At 43.0% G+C, this 27,585-nt stretch overlaps 1 protein-coding gene across 4 annotated transcripts in view; it reads left to right on the top strand.

Moving 5' to 3' along the window:
• The window catches only part of JARID2 (jumonji and AT-rich interaction domain containing 2), a 225,212-nt gene that overhangs the window by 87,392 nt on the left and 110,235 nt on the right, over positions 1 to 27,585 (top strand). For all 4 annotated transcript variants that reach the window (XM_049823873.1, XM_049823872.1, XM_049823874.1 and 1 more), the window contains one exon: positions 9,122 to 9,257. In XM_049823873.1, coding sequence (XP_049679830.1) covers positions 9,122 to 9,257 — 136 coding nt within the window. Of the gene's footprint in view, positions 1 to 9,121; positions 9,258 to 27,585 lie in introns of those variants that run through there.

The raw sequence follows: 27,585 nt of genomic DNA, 5'->3' as shown, positions 1-27,585 counted from the left end.
AAATATGAAATTAATCAAACTGAAATTAATTAGAAAGAATATATTTGAATTTAATTATCTTGAGCTGCTGAATACTCTTTGTGCTTACTGGGTTTTATGTGTCTATCTGAAGTGTACTTGGTGGAGAGTTTTAATTAGAACTGGAGACGGAGTAAGGATATTTGGAATGTGAAATTTATAAATGGCAGTGATTTTCAGCTAGGAGTGCAGAGGTTTTTTGGAGCTCGCTACCATTTCTCACTTCTCTTTTTCCCTCTTCTTAATAAACTACTTTTATGTTCAAATTAATACCAGATCCTGAAAAACGAAAAAATCCTGCTGTGGCTCTTGGTCTTCTGCAGCGTGATCAGAGTTGTCAGATCCACAGCTGCAGGAGATTTTTTACCTTTGTGTGTTTAATGGCTCATACTACTCTGTTCTTTGACCATACCATTTAACTGTAAAAGTGCAAGGCTGGGGATGGCACCAGGACATGTGGCTGCCTTGACTACTGTCTCAGATGTCGGACATGCCAAGACTCAAAGAGCTGATTTGGCAGCTGCCCAGCAGATTTTTATAAAGGCTCAGTTGGTGGCCAGAAACCCAGGCTGTCAGAGTGGTGTTATGCAATAAATTGTTTTTCAGCAGAAGTTTCTAATCCAATTTCAGCTGTATTTTTTTAGTAGTCTGTAATCAAAGATAAGTATACATTATTTCATGGTGTTTCAGAGAAGTGAAGACGTGCAGCATGAGTGTTCCCCATCAGGTCGGTTTGTTTGTTTTTCTTTTAAGATGGATTTAGACCTGTTCACCTACGTGGGAAATGATGCTTACATTATTTTGATTTCTGCCTGGGAGGCATGTATCGGTATACAGCATACCCTTTCAAAGATAATTCAATGTGTGATTTAGGTGACATTCCCTTTGCTTGAAGAGAGCACCAAGTAAGGAACCTATTTATCAAGTCAGAGCTTTTGCTCAGGCATAAATTGGCTACAAGTGATGGTCCAACAGAAGATGGTACCTTGTCGGGCTGTGACCTACCCAAAGTGTTGCAGGTCTTGTCCTTCTAACAGATATTCTCCTCCCCCCCCCCCCCCCCCCCCCCCCTTTCCCTTTCACTCCCCTAAAGTAAATAATTCATCGTGGAAAAAAGGGGCAGAGGTGGGTTATGGTTAATCTGAATGCAGTGAGGTATTTGGGGTTTACAATAGTTCCATTACAGCCAAGTGGTTTTAATTTCCTGAATACTGTCTGCAATGCTCTCCCTTCCTTCCAGTGACTGTCGTGGTTTGGTGTAGTGGTAGGGTTGCATGCCTCCAAGTGTGGGTTGCTGCTAAAAGGGCAATCCTGCCTTTCTCTCTGCCTCAGACGTAGCTCCTATATCGCCTATATAGTGGTTAGTAATAAGGGAGCCGATTTGGCTGAAACCAATCATTTTTCTTGTCATGGGATGAGATTTTGAGTCTTTTCCCCAATCAAACTGGTCAAACGGCCGCATAAGGGCTAGTGCTGGCATCAGGGTTGGGGCAGGTGCATCCCATGTGGTGGCAGGTGAATGTGCTTAAGCTGGTTATGAAAACTGCTACCTCAGTCTGAATAATCACCTTGTACGTTCACACCTCTTTCTTCTTCCAGCACTCTGCTACCCTTGGCTTTTTGTGGCTTGCTTCTGCATGCTGCCAGCTCTCATCAGAGCCCAAAATTCTGGCACGCTGGTTGCAAAATGGTTGATTAGATTCCTGGTCTGGCCTAAGAAAGTCATAGCTGTGTAGTCAACTGCTGTCGAGTTGAAGTCCTGCTGTAAGTTGATAAATTAGGAAACTTTAGACCTGGCTTTACTCTGAATTTGTTTGGGTTTAGCCTTTTTTTTTTTTTTTTTTTTTTAAGTGTTTTTCTTGGCAGACCAACATGGGAAACAGTTGATGTCTTGTAAGCTTTCGCTAGTTTCGTATTGAGTAGTAGTTTTCTAGAGGTGCAGAAACATTGCCAAGGCCTCTGAGTTTATGTAAAAGAACCAATTAACACATGAACCCACTATTTTTAAATATTTCATTATTAGGCCTAAGATAAAGTTAGGAATTATTTTTTTATGCCCCAATTCTGGCAGCCTGTATGAAGACACTAGCGACTTCTGTTTGGAAATTTCAATGGTAACTTTTCTACCCTAATGTATTTTTGCAAGAGCAGGTTGAATCTCACTGGGCTCAAAAGTGCCTGAAGTCTTTAGTGACCCAAAACCCAGAGCATTTCTCTCCCGAGCTGCTGCTCTTAGAAGAATTTGGTCTGAAAGGAGGAAACACAGTCCCCGGTGCAGCAGGAGGTGGCGAACGAGCCCAAACCAACGGGAGAGTGCAGGGGATGAAAGCTGTAGGAGAAGTGCTAAAGCAGGAAGAAGAGAGATTTTTATTTTCCTCCATCGTTTCTTTGCCATGTTAACATTGGTTCTCCTAGTCAGGAGCTGTAACGTAACGCGAGTTCTTTGGGGAAGTTTTTTGGAAGTATGAGGGAAAAAGTCGCTATAATTACCAGATACACTTAAATGCTGTAACAGAACCATTAATAAAGAAAATTTCCCCTTTCTTCGTGTTAGTTAGCACATTTTTAAAACATGACCTATTTTCCTAAACTAGACAGAACAGATTACATTTTCCAGAAGGCATGAGTCACTGTACTATAAAGTCTCCAAGCCGTATCAATCTTCATCAACTTAAGCCATTCATGAGGTTTTATTTTTTCTCACTGAATATAAGCAGTTTGTTTTAAATGAGAAACTGCTACATCCTCTCTGGATAGTTAAACTTGATTAAAAGGTTAAATATTAAATAAGTGTGAACTTTATTCTTGGAGGAGAAGGGAGTGGAGGGACCTTGATAGTGAGCAAAAGACTGCAAGGATATTGCTGTGGGTATATATGGGTATATCCAGTTTGCACGATGCTGTGTTTGGCTGCAAGACGTCCAAGCAGCACGATAGCTGCCAGAAGGAGCCAAAAATCTTTATTTATGTAGCTTCAGTTGAATATTCTAGAGTCTGGTTTCAAATCGTTACCCTGGAAGTTCAAACTTTTGCTAGGAGTTTCTGCCGAGAAGAGCTTCTTCCATCTGGTTGTGGAACAGCCCACTTGCTCCTGCAAGTTACGTGGAGAGGGAGTTTGCACCGATGGGCCAGCAGCGGGGTTTTCGTCTGCGAGTACGATGTGCGTTCGGGATGGCGAGAAGGTTGATGGGACTTTGCGGTACAGTGGAGACCTCTGCTAATGCAACGGGGGAAGTACGTGTGTTGATATAGTAGTAAGAATTTGCACTTTCTCATGAGGTTCATGCCATGCCATATGTATACCAAGGAAGTGGGCTTTGTAAATGAATAAGCATGCTAATTGCGCTTAGCAGTGGTAACTCCCCCAAGACTGCACAGAAGATCTCTTTCAGACTTGGAAGGTGTATCTAGGTTTTCCACCAATTTCTCTTAGGTTTGGGTTTTAAGAGAAAAACAGGTATAACTGTTTTCCATTGATAATATACAGCCAAAAGGCAAAACTCTGTTGCAGGTCTTGAGTCTAGTAAACAAACATTTCCATTTTGGTCCTTCGGCTGAAAAGTAATTTATATGATCTCTGAAAATGTGTCTGTTTTTCATGCAGAAGACAGATTTTTGTTTTGTTGCTAACTAAACACAGAAAAAACCACCCTTTGAAATGGTTCTCCTTCAAAAATATCCTTGAGGAAAGGGTAGAAGCTTGTGGTTTATTTTTCCCATTGCTTCAAAATGACCTTCTTACATCTGCGGGAAAGACTCTCTGGGGGCTGTTGAACCATGAAAGCATATTCATTTAGGGCATTGGGTGCCACAGTGATTTTAACCAAGTGTTGGCTGCAGTGCTGGAAAAAGAAAAAAAGAGGGGGTTTGTGTTTTGTTGTTTTGCTTTCTGCAACCTGGCATGAAGAATGGGGTCAGGAGATGCGTGCTTGGGAAAGACCCAAAGAGAGAGCTGGAAACCCGCCAGCCACACTGAGTCATAACACACATGCTTATAAGTATCTTTGTACCTTACAAAGTCCTGACTTTTCAAATAAAACCATCACTGCTGTTAAAGTATTTACATAGAAGTAAAACAAATAGCATGGAGTGGTGCATGCATTCTCCCTTGTTCCAGCTCTGTTTTACCCCATGAACTGTGACTCCTGTTTGCTTAAGGCAAGGCCAGGCCAGGCTGAAGAATGCCGTATCTGGCGATGAATGAACGGAGAAGCTCGAGTCATGCGTACGAGTATAATTCTGCTGCTGCTTGTGGAGCAAAGCTCAAGTCATGCGTACGAGTATAATTCTGCTGCTGCTTGTGGAGCAAAGCAGCATGCAGCAGCGCCTGCTACTTCAGGCTGACGTTTCACCTACCCAGGAGGTGGCGTGAAGCCTGCCTTTTGCTTCTGCCTGCTTTGTGTTTTTTTGGTTGTTTTTTTGTTTGTTTGGGTTTTTTGTTGTGGTTTTTTTGTTTGTGTGTGTGTGTTGTTTTTTTTTTTTTAATAAGGATTTCAGTATAACTTCAGGAGTAGGAAGACTGTGTGCAGGCCGCATGTGCAAGCTAGGCTGCTGAACTGCAGTTAACAAGCACCTAAGCTGTAGATGAATGGTGAAAGGTACAGGTGGTGCACATTTTGATTTCAATGCAAATATACACACATTATATATTGACGTGCATTATCTATATATACGCTTATATTTATGTATGCATTATGTTAATATGTATATATTTTAGTTTGTATATGCACATTAATATATGTATTGTATATTTAACGTATAACACACATTTAATATGCACCTAGCAAAACCCCACATATGCACACATACGTGTGTGTATATGTATTTCTTTCCAAATCAGCAGTATGTGGCAGTAGCCTGTTGCACTGTTCTACAAACATCATCTCTACAAGCGTAGAGCTGAAAGCAAGCTGCCAGCCAGGTAGCACGAAAGAGAGCTGCTCTGCTCTCCGCCAGGTAACGTCAGGGACGTGCAGGGACGTACTGCGTAGGTACGCGGAGGTTGTGCTCCTCTGCCCTGTCCCCTTGGACTGAACTTGTTGAACTGTTGCTTGGCTGCCCTGGTAGCTGAAGTTCAGATATAAATGTACAACATGTGGTTCCCCGAAACAACATAACAAAGAAGGTGGCATGATTAAAATTTTTAGCAGTTTAAAGGAAATAATGCAGTTCTGTTTCTTAATTCTGCTCCCGGGCTTCCCTGGCTGTTTGCGTCTGTTACTTTTTTACTGAGTTTATAAGCTAGTCTTAATGTCAGATTGGGAGGCAGAAATCATCTCTGCTGACCTGCACAGGGAAGGCTCTGGGCTCACAGTGATGAACCTACAGTTTAAGATGTTGTTCAGTCCTTTTTTGGGTCCAAATCAATACTGGACAATCCATTAGCTCCCTGTAAGTCGTTTCAATGGCTAATTACTTGCACAGTTGCAGAAATTGTTCTTTAATTGTGTCTTGTGTTTTTCTGAATTCAAGTTCCAGCTGTTGGATGATATTATACCCCTCTCTGCCAGCCTCAAGAGCCATCCATTATCAAATTTCTCTCCCTGTGGAAATAGTTCAAGGCAGAGATCAAGTCAGTCCCTTTGAGGGTTTTTTTTGGTGGTTTTTTTTTTTTGGTTGGTTGGTCGGGTTATTGTTTGGGGTTTTTTTCTTTGTTTTTGACAAGTTACATAGATGAAATTCCTCAGGGCGTTCACTTGAGGCTATTTCCAACCGGTTCTGGGTGTGCACGTGTTGTTTTGCCGAAGTCCAATAACTCTTCCGGTCGCTGGCAGCGTGAGCGCAGAGCGGGGCGTGCGGCGGCTCTCCCTCCACTGGCGTGACAAGGCAGAGACAATCTGACCCATGTAATTATGGTTAAATGTGTCGGGAGCTGGAGCTGCTGGAGCTGCGTTGCCGGTGGAGCGGCAGCTCAGCTGGGCTCCGAGTCAGCTGCTCTCTGGCTTGTGGCTGCTTTTGTGCCGCGGGCTCGGGGGAAGATGCTGTCAACAATTGTGAAACCTTTTTATTGCTCCTGCATATGGAGCCGCGTGAATGCGGATGTTGGCAGTGGCTTAGCCCCTTATTTTGCTGACCTTGGATAACACAGTGTTGGGGAACTTAAGGTCCTTTTTTTTTTTTTTTTTTTTTTTTCCTTTTTTTTCTTTCTCTTTTTTCCCCAAGGTGAGTGGCAGGCCGTGGGGAAAGCCCACAAAGACAGCGGCATAGGCAGGATGGCGACTGCAGCCTCGGCACATCGGGGCTGGTGGGATCTGTGGTGTGGAGGGACTCCCCTGTGCATGTTTCTGTTGAGGGTGCTGCTGTTATGGAGAGGGGGTGAATCCAATACGGTTCACCTTGAGTTGTACGGCTCCATGAGTTGAGCATGAAGTGTTGCTGTGCTGCTTCGGGGGCTGCTACGGGAGGTCTTTGTTCCCGCTTCCTAGGACCGGTCTCTTCCCTGGCGTCACTGTGGCCCATGCAGCCAGCCCCCAGACTGGTGGGGAGGCAGGAGCGTCTCCTGCAGCAGGGCTGGAGCCGTGCAGCCGGCACCAGAAAGACATTTCGATGTCGTTGTCCCTCAGAAAACAGGGTGCTGGGTTGCACGCCGTCCTTTCGCATGTCCGGCACGTTGTCTGGGGAGAGGGATGACTTCAGGCCCTTCACGGAAAAACCTCGAGAGGGTGGCCTGGACCTGAGAGGCGTCTGGTTGCATGGCTGTTCTCTCCTTCCCTCCTGCAGGAGGGACCATCACCAGCGTTTTACCTGCCAGCGGTCACTCACCCACTGCAGTCGGCCACCAGGTTGGCACGTGCCGATTTAAAGATCAATCCTGTCAGCGGGTTTCGCCCTGTCACTGCTGAAACAGCGAGCGCTGCCATGTCATGACAAAGTGGATTTAAGTGGGATTCATTTCTTTGTTTTTATATTTTTTCCCCCTGCATTTTTAGCAGGGATAAAAGGGCCAGTGGGATTGGGAACTGATGGATGTTTTCGTGCAACTTCCAGCTCCCCAGGGACTGTGGGGTCTGGTGGAAGAAGGGATTTGTTTGTGGCGCTGGGACGGGCCTGGTGTTTCCCAGGACAGAGGCCTCAGGCTGACAGGGGTGAAGGAAAGCGGCATGTCTCTGAGTACACCTCATGTTAACTGGGCTCAGTCATTACACGCCTTGTGTATGCCTGGCTTAAAGTATATAATAATACAGGGTGGTGGTTTTGTTGCCTCTTGTTAGGGTTTCTGTGTAACTTGTCTAGGTTTCAGGGTCAGGAGCAGTGTGCCTGGCCAGAGGGCTCTGTTGTCTTCCTCACGTTTGCTGCCCGTTATACAGGGAATTTGTACCAATGGCAGTGAAGGGAATGAGCGTTGTCTGCGGTCCTGTGCCTGTAACACAGACAGGTGCTGGAGGTGCTTATGACTGTTTCCCAACTGAGCGTGATTCTCTTGAGGATTTAATAAGTAGTTTCTGTGAAAACAGAAAAGCATGACATCCCAACAGGCCCGTGTTGTTGGGAACGTAAATGGGGCGTCTTTGGGCAAGCTTTGTTAAAATCGAGCAGGCTGCAGCCCTCCCATGTTTAGTGTCGCTTCTGGTTAGGGCTGAAGTTGCGTTGGCAGCAAAATGGTAAGCCAGAGTTGTTTGTCTAAACCTCTGTTGACAAAATAACTGGATGTACTAGTCCTTTTAAAATGCTTGCCTGGAGATTTTTTTTTTTCTTTTTTGGTTGCTGTGGGTGTTGGGTTACAAAGTTTGCTTTCTTGGCCCAGAGCTGCCTGTGCTCTAAAGCTCCCTGGGCATAGTTCAGCCTTCTTCAAAGTACAGTAGCTTGTCCCTTGTGTGAAATGCACATCCTGCTGCCAAAATGCTGGCTGCTTTCACTGCACTCATTGTGTTGTGCTTTTTTTTCTTCTTTCCTTCGCCCCTGCTCCCGTCAGGTAATTTGTCATGCAATTTTTTTTTTTTTTTTTTTTTTTTTGAGGGGGGGAATATGTTATTGATCACAGTTCAGCAGCTGGATGCCAGTATCTCACTAGAGGAGTGAAGAAAAAGCTATCAATGGGTGAATGAAGTTAATGGTATTGGTCACTTCTTTGACATGCAGGATGGTTTAAACTCCCCTACCTCCTAGTGGGGATCGCCAGTGGGGCTTTTGGGGTTTCTGTTGCAGTGTGGCAGTATGCTGTGTTACACTTACCTAAATGAGGCCTGCCTAGAAATGCTAATCTTTTTGCTTGGCAATGATGTAGCCTGTGAAGAATTCAAGGGTAAGAATGCTCAAATAGTAGTTTTTAAAGGCCCTGAGACAATTATAGGACTTATGAAAATATGATGACTTACCTGATCTTGCTTATGTCTTTATATCAATTTGCTGACTTAATTTATTTGAATGCTAAAGGCTTTAGGGAAATGCTTTTCCAGGGAATTAATCTTTTAACTAAAGCAAGTACTAAATATGACATACACTAGTATTCCTTTTGACAATATTGCATTTGTCTCCTAAAAATAAAGCAGAAAGCATATGCCCTGTGGGCAAAATTCCACTTGGCTTTACACTTGGATAAATTCAGAATAACTTCATTGATAACAATGTACAACTTCATTGTAATGCTGCAATAAATGCAAATCGCTAAACCAGAGGAAAAAAAAATCCTGAGCCAAGAGGTGCAAAGGCCAAAATGGCAACAAGAGAAATTGGTTCACAAAAGTTACCTCTTAAATTGCTGCAACATTCAATTTAGTGGTTCACCCCACCCTTAATTATCTGGGAGAGCACTTCCTGGCTGTGATAAATTTCTCTGTAAGGGATTCATTATGAGGATTTTAACAAATAAGTTTTACCTCCTGTCTTAACACCTGGTACACAGCTACTGCAGGATCAGTAGGATCACTTGCAGGATAAAGGATGAGAGGGACTAATGCTCTGATTTGATAATAGTCATGTTTTTGTTCTCTGGTAGAGCTGATCAAGTTTAGGTTGCATTTTGTTACACAGTATTTTTCTTAAGCCTTTTTTTTTTTTTATTAAAAATAATCTGTGTAGCCCTAGGCTTTTGGGTTTTGTTTGTTTTGGTTTTTGTTTCAGATGCATGCAACTAATGTCTCCTTTCCATTTCCGTCTTCTTTAGGATGACAGCGATGGGATTCCCTGGTCAGAGGAGAGGGTGGTACGGAAGGTCCTTTATTTATCTCTGAAGGAGTTCAAGAACGCACAGAAGCGGCAGCACAGCGATGGCATTAGCGGGAGCCTCAAGGCAGTGAACGGTGAGCTGCCTTTGTGGTACCGCTGGAAGGACTCAGTCCTTTTCAATGCGGTCCTTCTGCTATAGTGAGGAAGGAGACCAGTGCACCATCTGGCATGCACTGTGCCCTTTTGATCTGCACAGGAGAACTTGTTTCTGAAGTGCTTAAAAATGCCTGGTTTGAACAGTTCATATGTTTTGGTTTCTGGCAGACCGATTGAGGTGGGGATCAGGATGGAGGGTTGGTGTCAGGCAGGAGAACAGGGACAGGCTGCCGTTCGGTGGAAAAGGAGGCTTCTCTGGTCAGTCTGCTCCCTCATGTGCTGAGTATGTTGACAGAGAAGATATCCATTTAAAGGTGATTGGCTTCAGTTATCTTGGGGAAGGACAGTCGGATAGAATTTGCCTACTCTCATCATTTTGATGCAAGAAACTGGCTAAGCAGCATCTATATCTCTGGAGTGATCTCAGTCCACGCTGTCTATTGTCCAGAGGTGAAGTAGCATAGGACCTACATAAAAAGACTTAAAGCACTGAGATGACACAAATGCTGGGACACTGGACTCCCCTAGTTTAGCAGTTCACAGAGCAGTTGTTTAAAGGTTTTAAAAGGAGATGCAGACAAGCCTAGATGACAGGAGGTCGAAAGGAGTTTAATTTTATTTATTTAATCCTTTGGCCAATTATTATTTGTTGCTCCCCCTTCCCTTACAGCTTGCTTAAAAAAGCCATGGTGTCTTGAGAGGTGAATATAAAGTGTGTCTCTTTCAGATTCGCTCCCTGACAAGGAACCCTTTCTTGAAAAGGCTTTGTCATGCTGGCTTGAGCCTTGAAAGTGACTAGCAGGATTCAGATTTCTGGGCAGGCTTATGGTTTTCTCTTCACTCGCAAGAGCTTATTTGTTTCTTTATAGAGGTTTACGGCAGTTCCTTTTAGGCATGTGCATAACTATACATGTGCTAATGCATTAAAGCAGCAGCTGGGTGCTTACTTGGTAGGTTATTCATATTTATATGTAGTTTGTGTTTCTGACATGGTGAGTCAAATTTCACTGCATTTTCATGGAGTGTTATTGCTGACAAGGCAAAACCCTAGGTGAATGGCTGGATAACTACAGGCACCGTAATAAAGTTACTGTATTGCGTAAGCAATTGCAAACTCCTTAATGTGATTAAAGAAGACCTCAGACTTCTGAGTTCAGTAATAATATCAAACACTGATCTGATGGGCAGGGGCATCTAGCTTTAGCAGCAAGCCATTAATAAGCTTGGAGGTGTACACAAAACAGCACTGGCTTTTTTTCCCCTCCAACACCTCCGCATCATTGATCTTCTGTCAAACACAATTTCTCTTGGAAAGTTTCTTATTCCATTGTGGGGGTTTTGTTTAGTCAAAGGAAAAAAGTCTAAAGGCGTGAAGCACAGTAATTGTGTGTTAGGAGGCTTTGATGGTGTGCCAGGTTACAGGATGACTGAGGTTTTTATGGTGTCTAGTTTCTCCAAAGGCAGCTTAGATGAAAAGTGAGTTGGCTGGGAATGCTGTGTCAATGCAGGTACCAGACGAAGAGTATGCCACTGGCTTCCTCTGGTAGCGGCACGGCTTGTGTCTTCAGAGCTTGCCTCTTGCATCGAGAACTATAGCGTTTGGTACTTTTTCTCCTTCACAGAAGTAGGTGATCAGTTCTTTGGGGGTTTGGTTTTTTTTTTTTTTTGAGTCAGAATTATATTCTGTGTTACTCTTTCTGTTTGCTAAATGATTCTTTAAATGTCCTGTCTCAGCCCTGCTGTATTTCAACATCATTGTCCAACAGCTTTTTTTATCCACTGAGATTTGGAAGAATGTTTCATTATACAGAGAAAAAAGATTTGCAAAAGAGCGGAGGATTGATATTGTGTGGTGGCATTAAGACAGTCTATTTAAACATACAATTTGTTCATTACATCTTTTAAAAAAACGTAGCCATGTATTTTCAAATCCACAGGTCTCTGTGGACTGAGGAAAGGGCAGGTCACCCTAAGAAATTACTGAACTATTCTGAATTTAGGGAAATGTAATATTTTAAGGGTGAGCCTTAGATCCATGGTTTCATACTGTTGGAGTGAAAAAAATATTTCCTCGCATATGTCCTCTGTTCCAACATGCAGGCCACAACCAGTGTTTCTTGCATGTTGATCCAAATGGTAGCATGCAGTTAACTATAGTTTTATGTGAGCGATCTCTTTATTAATATTCAGTACCCATAGTTCTCGGGAATGGGGGCAGGGGAAATCTAGCTGAAATAATTTGTGTTCAGTGCTTCTGCAAACCTGGGCTCCCCTGGCTTGAATTCTGTTTAGGGTGCTTTGCCTTGCAAATGTAAAGGAAAGCGTAGGTTTTGTGCTGCACAACCCTATTGCTGTCCTGAGTGAACTCTAAAGCTTATTGCTCCTTCAGCTGTTGAAAATCAGATAGACCACCTCCCAGTTCGGTGGCACTGTTGTTGCAAATTTAACCATTTGGCAAATGGTTAACCATTTCCAGGTGTGGGAAGGAGGGGTCTGAGCTGGGTTCAAGCTCTCCAAGTTCACCGCTCAATGTGGAAGCGTGGATTGGCCTCGCGTAACTTCTGACAGCTCAGGGGACCATGAGCAACTTGGTAGCAGGATTTGATCTGAGTGCCACCATCTGTAGTGCAGAGAGAGTTTCTTTGTTCTGGTTTTGTAACTGTCATCCCTTAAATTTATTTATTTATAGATTTGCAACGTGTAATTTGTTTCAGTAGAAAGTACTTACTTTTGGCAATGGAGGAAGGTAAAATATGCACCAGCCTCTTGCAACTGGTGTCTTTAAGAAGTTTTTATGGATTTGAAGTGGCTGAAGTTGCATAAACATGCTACAAAAGTTGGTTTGCCAGTGTTTGCCAAGCTACAACTAAACTTGTGTGAAAATGATTGTCAATGGTATTTCAGCTTGTGGGTACAGTAGTATCATGAATGATTTGGTAGCTGGAATAATAGTAGATCTTTGCTAGTGTGAAAAGCAAGTTCATTTTAAATGTGAGAGATGAACCCATTAACAGGAGTCTTTTCTGTACTAAGGTTTCTGCAAGCTCTAAGATGTGCTGGTGGTGGCACAGAGACAATTTCCACACCTTTCTGAGTAATAAAAATAAAATTTAAAATACACAAATAAAAAATTCAAATTACTTCTGGAGATTATATGCATTATAATACCTTGGCTGTCTCCACCTCTCTGTTAAAGATATTTGTTATCCTGAAAACAATCCTGCCATTTTCACTCTGTGGCTGAAACTGTGTTGCTTAAGTGGTTCTGATTAAAGTAGCAGGGTTTTGTTTGGGGCTGGTGGTGTGCTTGCAGGTCTTCTTACTCCTACCTTTTTTATATCTCCTTTTCACCTGATAATTTTTGCTTACATGTTTGTGCTGCCAGTTATTTTTCATCCTAAAAATAAGGGCGATTGGGTGCATTATGGCTGTTGTGTTGGTGGAGATATTGCATGCATGTTTATGTTGACTCTAGATATTTGCAGAGTACAGAATAACACCCTACTGTATGCCTTTGTTTGCTATGTGTTTCTCTCCAGCATGTGGGAATATAATGTCTGAAGGAGGTGCTTCTGCAGGTTGTCAAGAAACCCTCTGCAGACCTAAATGGGATACTGGAACTCGTGATTATGGAAACAAGGTCATGTGCTGGAAAACCCAGAGGGACCTCTTTAGTGATTTTGATTACTGCTGCCTGTCATTTGTGTTAGGATTTTAAGAATAGGAATTGGTGTTTGGAATAGTGATACCAATTTTCAGAGATCCTCGTCTAAAAGGAAAACCAATTCCCTTGGGAAATTGTTTTCTTCTTGTGTAGCTTAGAATGTGAGATAAGGCTGTAAAAAAGGCAATGAAAGATGTAATTATTGCTTGTATTCTGTTTATGAGAAATGTAGTACCTCCAAAAGAGTGTATCATAAAGGAAATTTTTATGATATAAGATTTTAAATTATGTTTTTCAAAACTTGCGATAAAGAAGAAATTTGTGATATAGAAGTGCCAGTGTTTCATAAATGGAAAAAGTGCCAAAGTTTGCTTCTTTAAGGTGGTTAGTTAATCTACAGAGATGACAAACGGGATGTTAGAATTATTTGAGCAGATAGCGCGTTTTCACTAGCTATATTTTGCCCTGGAAAGGTGGCATGGCAATTTCCAAACATAGCAGCTAGGTTGAGCTTGTGGCAAACATGATCTAGGTGGGAAACCAAATGTATGTGAGGGAATGCTTTGATTCAAGGCAGAAGTTGGAAGTCTTGCTGATTTAATAAATAGAGATGAGCAAAAATATGTAATTTTGCTCTTCTGAGAGAATCCACCTTACATTTAGGGTTGTTTAAGTAATTTATTTATGTGTATTCTTTAAACAGAGAAGGAAGGAACAATGTCAGCACTTCGATGGAGGTCATGGTTGATCCACGAATGGCTGTGGTGCCCCTTCCTCCATTCTGCTGGTCTGCTCCTTCCCTCAGCTGTTCCCGCACAAAAGCTAATGTGACTTTTGTTGGAGGCTTGCTTTTTCCAAAAATGAAATGTCTCTGCACAGAGAGGCAGGAGTCTCTGAGGCAGCCTGTGGCAGGACCGTGGTGCCGGACCCAGTGGCAGCAGCCTGCTCTGACACCTGGGTCCGATCATCCCTTGGCTGCTGCGCTGGCTGGCCAGGCTGGCTGGGGCAGGCAGCCGTGCTATCTGGAAATCGCTATTTGTGTCATTGCTGCACAGATTTTCAAGTGTTTTCTGCTTGCTGTCCGGGGGTTTCTGTCAATGCCTCCCCAGCGGGCCAGGTCAAAATGAAGGTGCCTGGTGGTAGGGTGGCATGGGGGTTGGATTCATCCAACTCCAACTTGTTGGTGAAACCTCTTTTCCCTGGCCCAGGCATGGTGTAAAAATTGCGACACGTGTGGTAGAAATGCCTAAGCACAGCTAAGCCGGGTGCTTCCGGCTCCATGCCGTGCATTATTTGCCAAAATCCAACTATGAGGGTTTGGCAGCAGCTGCCAGCAGGGCAACCGGGTCTTATCTGGGCTGAGGCTGTGTCTCTTCTCTTCCCACTTGCACAGATGAAAACACAGCAGCCCTCAGAGAAGTGCTGTTGTCTCAGCTGTGCCCCTGTGTGCCCAGAGCGACGTGTGCCTCCTTCCTCCCTGGTGCAGACATGTAGGGTGGACCACCACCCAGCCTTTAATTTTGAACAAGAAAGTAGTCCTCTTCATTGACTGTGATGGTTCAAATATACTGGTAACTTCATCTCTCTTATTTCTGAAGGCTGCAATTAAATACTGGAAGAAGGCTTTATGCTAATGTTTGTCTAGGGAGCTTTTCACTCCATCACTGATGTGAAATTGCGTTTGTTGACAGTGGGTAATGTCTGTCTGTCTCCTAAGCTTTAGTAGAAGATTGTAAGTGTGCCAAGGACCCTTGTCTGTGTAAGTGGATTTTTAAAATGCATTTACAGAAACAGAAATACCTCTTTCAACTTTGCAATATTTCCCCTTTATGTTCAGAGTAAACAGCCTTTTTGGCTAGTTTTAAATTGTGATTAAATATAGATGTTTTCAACTAAAAGGTTCAGAAAATAAGCATTTGAGCAGATTTGTCATGGCATGCAACATTACTTTCACTTTGGTGCTTGCTGTCAAGTGAATTTAAAGATTAACAAATAAATAACAGGATGTTGGGGTTGGGCTCCACTGAAAATTTCCAAATCTGTTTTCCTTTCTTTGTTTTTTAGAACAGAATTCATTTTCGAGCCTGCCAGGGACTTGCTTGTTCATCGACTGACACAGGCTCTTTTTACCTCTTCCATCATCACCGCTTATAAAAATTCTGCAGGCCAAATTACACCTTCAGTGATCACTACCCAATTCGATTATGTCCAAATTGTGCTCCTGTCTTAATACAATTTCAGTGTTTGGCAAGACTGCCAGAAAATTTTCTCTTGCAGGACACTCATCGTCCTTTTTCTCTCAAAGGTGGATATTTTTTTAACCAGAGAAACAGAGGAATTGTGTAATTAATTTTCTTAAAACTTCATTTCATGGCCATCTAAGAAGAGTTGCCATTGCCCTGAGTGTATTTCTAATCAAAGTAATTCTAGAAATAATCTTGTCTCTCTGCATATTGCTAATTGTAGGTAATGGAAAATGAAAACCCCAATGAAGAATCTGCAGAGGCATGTGCATAATCTGTAAGAGACTGCGTTTATTGTAGGCCTAAAATAAATAAGGTGAGGAAAGGTGGGAAAGAGTTCAGCAGCAGCTGATGGGTCTGGTTCCCCTCCTTTCGCCTCCTGCCTTATGCTGGCTCTGCCGTTTGTCTGCCCATGCAGTACCGCCGGTTCAGTGTACTGATGTGGCAGGAAACTAGCCCAGAGAAGTGATTTTTTTTTTTTTTTAAAAGAAATAATTTTCATCTAGTTTTTAATGAACTACACAGGTTGATCAAAAGGTTGGATGAGCACCGAATGCTCATTTGGTGGAAATGAGGGGCCGGAGTACCTTGACTGAAAGCTGCAGGAGGAGGAGACCAGACTCATCCTTTTTCATAGTAGCAAGCTGCTTGGTTGGCGTAGTCATCTTGTCTAACCACAGCCTTAGGATTGGCGCAGTTGTCTTGTCTAACCACAGCCTCAGATGCTAGAAGGACAACAGTTGCCAGAAATAGGAGCAAAAAAAGATGCAGCTTAAAAATTTGTTGGAGTGCTTCACAGCCATAGGTGTTAGATTTATGTATTTCTTAAAAAACCCCAAACCAACCAACCAAAAAAACCCCAGAACAAACATCCCCATCCCCCCCGCCTTAACCCCAACAGGGGACAACAATTTTGTTTGCCTTGACAGAGGGTCATTCTGCATAGCTGCTGCTTTGGATTTATTGTTTGTATCAGCAGTCTGGGGAGCACCCTTGAGTGCAGACTGGTAAACTGCTTCCTTCTGTCTTTGGCAGCCATAAGATTGCCAGCCAGCCTAAATTTGCACCCTGGCATCTTTTTGGCTTGCATGTGCAGCCAAAAGAATGGTGGTGGTTTTACCTCGTAGGATTGCCAGCTCTGTCAAAAACTGTACCTTTTGTCAAATTCCAGTTTGCTTACTTTAGAAACGAGAGTAAGACATAACTTATGCAAAGCTGTTTCTTTGACTGTAATATTAAGCGAAATACACCGCTTTGGATTCTAACTCAACCATTTCTTTGGTTAATAATTTTTTTTTTTATAAATAGATTTTTATTGGGATGTTAGAAACCAGAGAGATCTGCCTAGAGCATTGTCCTTCAAGCTGACAGGCTGGGGTGGATGAAGTTCATTCTGGTGGTTGGTGCTGGCTGCTTTCTCAAGCTGTTGAGTTTTGTATTAAGAGGAGGTAAAGAGATAACTTGTGGTTTACATAGAAATCAAAACAAAATTAGACAGCTGTTAAAGGTAGTGTAAATGATCAAGTTCCACACCATTATTTGCCTGGTGGATTGGGCTATTGAAAGAGCTGTAAAACTTGCCTGAAGTGCGGACACAAAGTTGAGAAGGCAGCAATCCATCAGTATGCTCAGACACAGTGAGCACAGTGCTTCTCTGTTTAAAGGCAATAGTTCTCAGAAGGCATGGGAGTAGGGAGAAAGGCACTTTACCTCTTTCTGTCTGTCCGATGCCCAATGGTCATCATCATCATTATTATTATTTTAGTGTTTATTAAAATGTTCTAGTGGAGATCAAAGGTCTGCAGGTCGGAATATGTAGCTGCTGTTGTAAAGAGGGTTTAAATCTCAGTATTCCTCTTGCTCCCCCACTGCCCATGATTGGCAGAAGGAAACTGTGCTTTAAATAACTAGTGTTGTTAATTTGAAGGACAGACAACAAGGGCTATAACCAGAAAAACAGCAGGGAAAGAAAAATTCAGTCATTAAAATAGCATACTCTGTTAAGAATATAGGAATGCAACAGGAAACAAAATCAGTTTCACAAGTAAAAGCAGAGAGACGTTTCAGTCATACACACAGGCTGTGTAATACAGTTTACTGCAGTCAGTCCTAGGGAACTGTATTTTCTGAAACTGTGTCTGTGCTTAGCTTTGAATAAGGCTTTTGCTAATTATTTTTATACTATAGCTTTGAGCTATTGGTACAAGACTACCTTTTGTGGAGCACTTTCAGAGTATTAGAGAGAACACATTTTAAGTCTTCAAGGGCCTGTCTTGTGTCTTAGAATCTCCACAGCAGTTTTTCCTTGGCGTGGGGAGCATTTTAGAAATGGCTTGCTGTTTCAAAGTGTGGAAAGAGTTTGAGAACTGTTCAGTCCAGCATGACGTTCTTAAGGCCATTAGGCTGTTTTTAATCAGAGCAGATGTCATGTGTGCTGTAAACCTCATCGTGTCAACCCTGGCACTAAAGTGTTTTTAAAAGAGAAAGGTAGAGGTTAGTGACAGATGGCTGTAACTGCTGATGGGCACAGTAGCCACTTCCGCAAGTTGCTTGACACAGCTGCCAATGCACCTTACTCTTCACCTCAAATACCCTCCATTACTTGTGTTCCCAGGCTTTGACTTGTTAAGCGTATGGGTTGCCAATCAAAATGGATTTGAGGATCCTTGTAGTGACGTGCAGTAAACTGAAAACATCAGTAGATTAGTATCATGTTATTCTTAGGTGTCATGAACCCATGTTTGAACGTAGAATTTCTGCTGTGAAAAGCAAGAAATTCACTTGCCTTTTTGAGGAACGAAACTCTTCCGGAATTAGTCATGTTCATTTCATGGCTCGTAACAGCCTGGGAGATTGGTCTGCGCTCTGAGGTCATGCTTCCATGTTTCGGTGGGATCTTCTTGATTTAAAATCTCCTCCAAGAAACTGTTCTGAAATAACTGCTGTCTTTTGATAACTGGTGATGATGAGAGGTTAATCACATATCAGATACTTCCCAAAGCTTGTGGGTGAATGTTTTCCTAAAAATAAATGTAGCTTAGCATGTATACTGTTAAGTCATAGCAGATTGATCTACATCATAATAAATGCACATGCATTTTAAAATCTTTTTTGTGTGTCTGACTAGCACAGATTTATTACATGCAGTCAGTGTGAGATTGTATCCAGAATTAGTTGAATACATGTTTTCAATAACCTGCCTTTGATGTCCTTTATTTCCCAATTTAAATGAATTTAATATTGTGAGGGGGGTGCCCAGTCAAAGGTGTAGATATTGAAGCCTTGTGCTTAGGGTGACAGGATGACAGTGACAAACTTGACTCACAGGTGTTGTTTCTGGCACATCTGAAGGAGTTTCCAGCTCCAGGAGGTAAAGGCAGCTGAATTTCCACCCTTATCCATCCTGTTTTTTCTCCCCTCACAAGACTGTTAGCGTTGCAATTGCAGTTGGGACTGTGTGATGTTTCAGATCTGTCCACTAAGAGGCTAACTCATTCCAGATAAGTCTTGAACAGACAACATTCATTTTTTACTTTGCTCAGAATTTCCTGTGCTTTGTTCTGCATCTGTTTGTGAAAGACCGGGTTATCTTTGAAAGCCTTCATCTTGTTTTCTTTATTCAAGCTATACACTAAAATGGAAAAAGAGAAGAGCTGGAAGGAGCCCAGCTGGAACAATCTGCCAAGGATCCCACAGGGGCACAGACCTGGCAAACTCCTGGAACCTCTTCAGCTGACCTCTGAGGCAATTTGGGAAGCCAGGAGATATGCCACTTCTCCTGCAAAAGATTTGGCCTTAGCGAGCCTTTCTGAGTAATGCCCAAAGACCGCACCAGCATTTAATTGCATTTTTCTCCTCCTTTGCTCATCCCTCACTGAGCTTCAGTAGCAGTTGACATTAAAAACATTTCAGTTCAGCCTCTTCCTAGTTTGTGTGCCTGTGTCTAACCAGATGTATTAGAGGTAAATCGCACCTTGATGTGCTCTGTTTCAGCCAGGTTGCTTCAAAAGCAGGTTCTTCCTACAACACCTCCCTCAGACAGTGGTTGTCTCCTCTGGTGCTGTGAAAGGTGAAAGCATTTCATGGCCAACTGTTTTTAAAGATGATCTGTTTACTGTGGCTGCAAAGCACCCCAGTGTTTTTATGTCATGCCTGCTGTGTATGTGGAGAGATTGAAAGAAGCTTGAAAGTGATGAAAATGGCACAGAGGGAGTACAATTTTTCCCTTTCTTCACAATATGGGAATTTTCTTTCTGCTTCAGGGTGGAAATGCTGTCACAATGTTAGCAAGAGCATGCTAGAGCAATGGTAGAAGCACGTCCTCTCATACAGGAGGATGTTGAGAAAAGGCATCTGGGTTGTACTGATGTGTACAGATGCAGGTTTATTGGGTGGAGAGGGTTGAAGAGAAATTTCATCCCCTTCTGTTTTTTCCTGACCCCTGCTACCTTGCTGTGATGTTGGGATCTCATTTCAGAGCTTCAGGCGCTCTGGCTCTGTATGCCAGAAGGAAGCAGTAGGGTTGCACAGAGCCTCAAACCTGAAGCATCATAAGGTAGTGGGCTGAGCTTGGGGAGAGGCATATTCCTGTTACACAGCCTGCATGCAGGGCTCAATTTCCCTTCCCTACTGTTGGTTCCTGTGGTGCATCTGTCCAGGAACGTGCCGTTTCTCTTCCAAGGAAGAGTCCCAACTCTTCTCTTTAACGTGACAATCTACTTGACAGGACAGTAAGCAAATAGCTTTATTGTTTTGCCAAGATAATAAAATCTGGTGCTTTCTACAGTAGTTCTGCCTCTTTACATCTCGGGAGGTCAGCAGTGATTACCTCCAGGTGGAAACCATGAATAAGGGATAGAAGTTACCAGAATGTGGCTTGAATTCCAAATTTTCTTGAAACATGGTTGTCACTACTCTTCTCCCCACTCTTCAAAATCAATTGAAGATGGCCTTTTGTGCAGCAACGAGGTCTGTGGTTAGGGACTACTTGTCAAGTTTTATTTAGATGGAAACCTGTCCCAGAAGCTTTACCTCATCTCATTGTCCTGCAGGGGTGAACTTCAAATGCCAGTTTACATTTGCCTGGAACTGACCTTCTCTAATTGAAATGAACAAGGCTGTCTTATCTAAGTAGATAAACACAGCCCATTTGCAACTGTAGATTTAAATGCACTCCTTCATAGATTACCTTTGAACAGTATGGCAGTGTCCTTGAATATTTAAAGTCTCATTAACAAGAGACCAGAACTGAAGAATAAAAGTTCTTTGTGAAAGAGAGGTTTTTTTGCTGCAAGCTGATGTTGATCTCTCCTAGGCTGGAGGAAGACTGTTTGGTACAAAGTCCCCTTTATGCCAGCATGGAAGGTGCTCCAATAAAACTGGCATGCAAAGTCTTGAAGGTTGATTAACATCCAGAGCGTAACACAGGGTTATATACAAATACTCTGCTCATAAAGTAGAATAAATGGGCCATTAGTTAAGGCATTGCTTAGTGCAGAAAACCACCTTTCTTTCTGTTACGGATCTAGGCGTCTGCCATTAACAGCCGAGAAAGCAGACTTTTTTAGAATAGTTGACTGATTGGAAAAAGGAGTTTAAGATACTGACTGCAAACTTGAATATTGGGGTTTATGGGAAAGATGGTTTTGCAGTCCTTCAATTTCCCTGGCATAGTTGGATGTCGAGATGGTGCTGGGTTACCATCTGGCTGGATCAAAATTATAACTGCTAAGTAAATTTCTGTTTAAAGCTTCTCAAATCATCTTGGACTCAGTAGGGATAGTCTCATGAAAACCTAAATTTGCAGGGAAAGTTAAAAGGAACAGACTCTGCTGAGAAAGACAGACTGCTCTTCAGTTTGTGCTTTGCTACTTCCAGGAGAAATTCTCCCAGTACAGACGAAGAACTCAAAAACTTTACCAAGGTTTTAGGAAAATAGCTTTCAGCTTTTGTCCAGTCACCTCTTTCCCTCCTGACCTAGGTTGACCAGGTTCTTCTTCAGGCAATGGGAACCAGAGAGTAGACTCAAGGAGATGGCATTTTCCATGCTGACCCTGTTTCCCTTTACTCAGGTTGAAAGCAACGGAAAAGTACTGTTTTGGTGTCCTCTTGTCATGAGAAGACTTCAGTTCCCTAAAAAGCTAAGCATGATAGGAAGGACTGCACTAAGCTTTTCATTTGTTTGTTTTCTCTAAAAGTGAATGCTATTCTGCAGCTCGAAGGAGGAAGTTAAGGAAAGGTGAGCACTCTTCAGCCCCAAGGTTTGGGTTTGGGTGGTAGTGCCAAGTTCAGCAGGATTTGGGGAATTCTTCCAGTATGAAGAGGGGGCAGGTGCCCTCTATGGGGAGCAGATTTTGTGCTGATGTGGCCTGTTAGGAGAAGAAGAATATTTTGGAAGGCAACACCTACATTTGTAGGCAATGTCCTGCTCTAAACTAGGTGGGGACACGCCAAATAACACATGCCTTCAGAGGAATTAATCTGCTAATGTGTAAGAAACTGCTACTGATTATGTCAAAAATGTGCCCCTTTTTCCCCCAGAAGCTTATAGCTTGACTGAACGTAGGTAGAGTTTTGAGAAAGAAACTGGGTATGGCCCTTTGAGACCTTAACGCAGAGCTTGTGCCTTGGTCAATGACAGGATTTCATTGCAGGAGCTCATATATCCATCAGAGATCGTAAGGAAAAATACTGGCTTAGTATTTAGTTGGAAACTACAGTGAAAAACAAAGGGAAAGCTGGTGGAACCTTGCGGATTGCAGAGCTTCAAGTGATGCACGTTTTTCCCCTCAAAACTCACTCAAGCACGATCTGTGTTTAAAACTATGCAAGCTACAGTTTTACTTTACGTACTAGCCGGTGATGTATAGCAGATGCTGCTGAACACCTTTTGTGCCATCTCTAGAAACAGAGCATCTCAAACCTGCATAGGTCCCTGAAACACTGACACGTGGCTTCCTTCTGAATTGCAGAGAAATTGCTCCTGGTCCAAATCTAGCTGCATCTGTTGCGGGTGCCTGTTGTGAGGGATATTCCTATTTATACCACTTGTTCTCTGTGAAATGTAGGTCAGGATTTTTAACTTATGATTGCTCATAGGACAAATAATTCTCAGATACTTCCATGTTAATACTGGACAATTGGGAGTACTCCCTCCCTTTGTGTTTGCCTATACTCTTAATCTTTTGTTATTGTCTTTTTCCCTCCCTTTTAATCGGAAGGAGGAAGATATGTTTTCCTCTTTCTCTGTGTACTATTCCTCTCCAGCTACTTGTGTTTTTCATTCTTTGTCCTCTTATTTTCTGTGCTCCCTTTGAAGTGGGAGGGTCTGTTCCTGCACCGTGCCGTGCCGTGAGGACAACTCCAGGCTCCTTGCTGCAGGCTCAGTGCTACAGCTGTGGAGATCATAGATTTCTTTTTTCCTACCCTCGTGTGCGCCCCCCCCCCCCCCCCCCCCCTTTACTTCTGGGCCATCCAGCCTAATGTGAGAGCAGATTGGCCTTAGTATTTGGTGAAAAGATCTATAATAAGCACTGGGGACATGCTGGTAAAAAGCATCACCATGGTATACCAGCTCAGTTGGAGTACTGACTGTACATTAATTCTCTAACTTATAATTAGCTATATTAAATTCCAATTTTCTGAAAGGAACCATTATCAAATAACACTCTGTTTGAAATCTCAAAGAAACATAAGGAATGAAAGCTTAGTCCTCTTACGCTTTCATCTTTCAGAAGCAATCCCTATCTCAACATCTTGACCTACATTTTCTTTTTACCCTCTCCAAGAAACATTGTGTGGATTTAATGTCTCAGAAGGGAGGTAAGGATTTTTTTTTATGCATGTGTATGTGTTGACATATAAAGTTTGGGGAAAACAATGAGGCCTTCATGTCCCCAATGGCTTTTTTTTTTAAAACTTGAAAGTGTTTTCCATAATATCTCCGAGGCAGATTTTAAGTTCAGAAAGAAATTAAATGTAAAAACTCTACCCTATTCTTTTACAAGTGGTCCACTTTTATCTATCTAGCTTCTGCCAAAGTACTTCCTGATTTTTACATACCAGTAGGGAAAAAAACTGGACTCTCCTTCCATCTCATATTCTGCTCGCCACTTGGGACCAGTCATACATTTTCTTTTTACCATTAAATGGGATGGGGTGGGAGGGACTTTTTGGGGGAGGGGGAGTGTTTAAAATTATGTTTTTGTTCATATTCGTTCTCGTTCTTACTGTGTAGCTGTTTGGTGTTACTAATAAACAGTTTTACATGGGAGTTAAACCTTGACCTAGGTGGCCTGAGTTTGTGAAGAAGCAAAGGCTGTCAGTGCGTCAAGCAGCTGGTGCAGGTTATGGGCTAATTGGGGTCCCAGCTTTGACGCTGACAACAGTGATTCCCACTCTGTGTACTGCCCCTCTTCTAAAATGTAGCGCGGCATACGTGTAGTGCTGCTTTCCCACTAGATCGGTCTGTCCTCCCCCGTTGGGAAGGTAGTTCCAATACCCACGGTGTGGTTGATGCCGTCCTTTCTGCCTCATCCCACCATGTGGGGCTAGGGTTAGGAAGCAGGACGTCTTCTCCCGCTGCAGGACAGATGTTGCTGCAGCCTCACCACGTGTGGGGACAGGCAGAATTCTTCTCCCATTTCTTCAGTATGGTTTTGTTTGGTGTTTTTTTGGGGGGGCTGGGGGTGCGTGTTGAACACACAAAGTGCTAAATGCATGCTAAGCATTAATACTATTTAATAGTCTTTGTTGCTCGAGTTGAGCTTTGTAGAGATCCCTTGAAACAGTGTAGTTCTAACTCCAGGAAGACTTTTGTTGTCCGTTTCAGTTTAATATGTCTCTTTAGCTTTTTATAGGGTACTATGAATGTACAGAGGGGTTCTAGTTGTCATTTTAGTGTCTCTCTTTTTTTTTTTTTTTTTTTTTTCTCTTCTCTCCAGTATTGTCATGTCATCTTGAATGCAGTGGGGTTTTTGAATATCAATAATGTACTTTTGGCCCTGAATAGTTTTGGTTTGTGTTTTTTTGTTTTTTTTTTTTTTTTAATTGTAGTAATACAATGGTGAACTTCAGCATACACACAGCCTCTTGGGTATATTTTGAAAGCTCACTTACTGTTTTCATCCTGCATTTCTATGCTGTTCCATTGCACACACCTCCCACCCCCTCACCCCCGTTTCTCTGATGCTGTACTTAAAACAAGAACTATGCTAAGGGGTAGCAGCCTTTGGTTACATGAATGGATGGAAGGAAAATTCTGTGCAATGAATTCTTGTTGGGGGGGAGGGCAATCAGTATTCTTTGAAAATTGCAACATAGTACTTCATCTCCTTTGCTTATTTGGAAAGATAAAATGGTTAAATACACATCACTGTATAGTCTTGATTGTATAAGTGTGTGTTGATGGTTGTTCCAAGGTTTCTGTTAAGTCAGGAAGCAGCTAATGTTGTTTCATTTCCCCTTCTGATGCCCTGAAATGCGAGCAAAAAAAGCTGTTTAATAGCCACAGAATATTTTTCATGGTAGTGGAATTTCTTCAGCTCCGCTGGGCGGTGGTGTGTCGGGAAGTCTCCTTAACATTTCAGAAGCCCTTTCTCCAGCATCAGGTTTTCAAGTGGCTGGCCCCCTACCCCAGCTCTCGTCTCTTCCCCCCGTGGTCTGCCTTTAGAGCTCACAAAAGGGAGGTGAAAGTAAGGTTAAGCTGCTGGTCTCAAGAGCTAGAAATAGAGATGGAAATTGCTTGGCATTTGAGGAGTGTTTCCTTAAAGGCTGTTACAGCGCTGACGTTTCATATGCCGATGCTTTGGAGAACTGCATTAATGCTGGTGAGAATTAGTTATTCCTCCAATTAAAATGAGAATGGTCTCTGCGTAAGCTCTGGCAGGTGGCCGAAGTTCACGTTATCTGATGCCTTTAAGCTTGTGTTGCTCTTGCTTTGGCCTGCGCATCATTCCTGCGGTGAGATCTTCGGAGCTCAGCTGGTGGCCAAGCATGGGCTCCTCCTGCTTTGTCCCCTCACCTGCTCTCCAGTCACTGCAGCGCTGGAGCCAGTCTGGGAGGGCAGGGATTTCTCCTAAGCACCTTCCAGCTACAGATTTATTTCCCGGTGTGGTTTTTTTTTCCATTGCACGTGCCCAGCAGGTAGATGGTTGCTGTGCATTAAAGAGACATCTGCCAACCCCTGCCACTGCTGTCGGCATCGTGTAGGATTCGGGCTTGGGATCCGCACCTTAGGCAAAGGCTTACTGCTCGAATAGAGGTGAAATGTCATCGCTCCCGTGCACGCCAATGGCAGAACAATTTGTTCGTTCGCATCGGGCTTTCGTATTGCACTTGTGATTTCAGTTTGCGGCAGTTGGTCTAAACGTTTTACAGTCACTGTCATGAGCCTCCTCTCCTCTGACAATAGCTCTGTGAACAGATTACAGGGGGCCGAGTCAAAACAGCAGAGCAGCTCTTCATGCTGAGCATGAAGTGTACTCCTCCAACCTTTAATTTAAGAAAGTGAGGAAATGATACTCACTTGCCTGTCTCCACCAAAAAAAACCCCCAACAACCAAACCCTTCCCTCTGGGAAGGGGTGAATACAGTTCTGCAAGTACAGATTTCACAGAAAGATAGGTGGGGGTTTTTTGGTTTGTTTGGTTTTTTTTTAAGCAACCTGGTTTTGAAAAGATGTTTGCTTACTGTATGGGAAAAAAACCCCAACCTTTTTATGGCCATATTGCTGTTTCATATGTTAAAATCATGCTGAGTATTAAAAAAGAAATATATTTTTAGAATCAATCTAGCAAGCTAGACATAAAACCAATGACAAGGAGGAAGGTGTCCCAAAAGTTCAAAGGCCAAGTTTTGGTGGCTTTCCAGGTGTTCTGAGTTTTTTGTGTTGTTTTACAGTGCCTTTGTAGCTGCTTTCTGTGAAGGAGAAGAAATATATGGCACACAAGGTAGATAGTGTCAAGGGGAAGAGTTTACTCCCAGGAAAAGCCATTGCTGGTTTTGCCCTGAAGAGAATCGCCTTTCCCTACTAGCAGCAAGGCGCTGAGCATCGTGGATGAAACTTAGGATTACAGACAAAAGCCTGGGAAACCAATGGCTTAAAAAAAACTGTTTGAGAATTGCTCAGGCAGCTTTCTTCCCTCCCCTCCTCCTGGGATGTCACAGGGCCTTATGCTGGCGTGGTTGTCAAGCCTATGTTAAGGCTCTCGACAGATACGTGAGCACTCAGGCTGGCAGGGAACTGGAAATTTGGCTGTGGGCAGTGCAAGCGCATCCCTGGCGTTGTGGGAGGCATCCTGCCTCCCTGCCGTGCGGCACTGCCTGTGGTCCAGCCAGGCTGCCCTGACCTCCTAGGGCAGCAAAGGGCTGCCCGGCGTGTTGCTGAAGAGGCTAAGGTGTTAAGTTAAAAGTGACTGTGGCCTATTTTTTTTTTTTTTTTTTCCTGAAGTCGGTGGGTATTTAATTGCTCTAAACTTGGAGATCATAATTCAGGCGCTTAGTAGAAGGAGGTGGCATGCCAGGGGAAAAAAAAAAAAATCCTTGTCAGCGAAAGAGGTTGACAGCTTGACTCCTATAGCTGGCTGATGGATGATCTCAGAGTTAGGGAGGGCATGTTCACTAAAAAGTTATTGAAAATGTGGAGTGAAAGTAATTAAAGCGGTTTAATTCAAATATCTGTCATATGTAACTTGAGTTCTTGTAGAACATCTAGCATTTAGCTCAATTATTTTTTCCCAGGACAGGAGGAGGACTTTTCCCCTCCTTTTCTTTGACTGAAGGCTCAGAGCATTTCCAGTGAAGAGAGGGCTGAATCTGTATCCACATCTGCTGGCTGTGTGGGAGGGTCACTGCTGCATCGCCAGGTTGTGTGTTCTTGCAGCAAACAAGATCTTCATAGCTTGTGTCACATCAGGGGAAAAAGTATTTCTTCTATCTGTCTGGAGGGCTGCCCGTGCTCCTGGCAAAAGTCATGAAAGGCAAATCCTCAATGACATGCATTAAAATATTAAATGGGACTATGGAATTAGAAGTATGTCATTCAGCGTTTGCCTTTCACGGCTTTTGTCACACAGGGGCAAAATTAGAGACAAGCAGAGGATAACCTCCCCAAAAGGGCTTTCTGGCACTTCTGTCATCTTTTTCCCCATCGTTTTTCCTACGGCATGCTGCTGTGCTAGCACCCTCCTCCTGTTCCAGAGTCTGGTGTTTTGCTCACTTTTGAGGTGTGCATAGAAGTCAAGGCCCACATTTTTTCCTCTGATCATTTAATTCAATTCAGTTCACTGGAGAAAGAAGTAACTCAGGCTGCCTGTTCTTGCTGCCGCCCATTTGCAAATGGAGGAGGGCTAGCCTGGTCCTCTGGAGGAGCATGGAGGTTACTGAAGTGTCATGCCACAG

Source organism: Accipiter gentilis, chromosome 20, assembly GCF_929443795.1.
Source record: "Accipiter gentilis chromosome 20, bAccGen1.1, whole genome shotgun sequence".
NCBI lineage: Eukaryota > Metazoa > Chordata > Aves > Accipitriformes > Accipitridae > Astur > Astur gentilis.
Note: the sequence above shows the minus strand (reverse complement) of the source record. Positions and strands in the feature narration are given on the sequence as shown.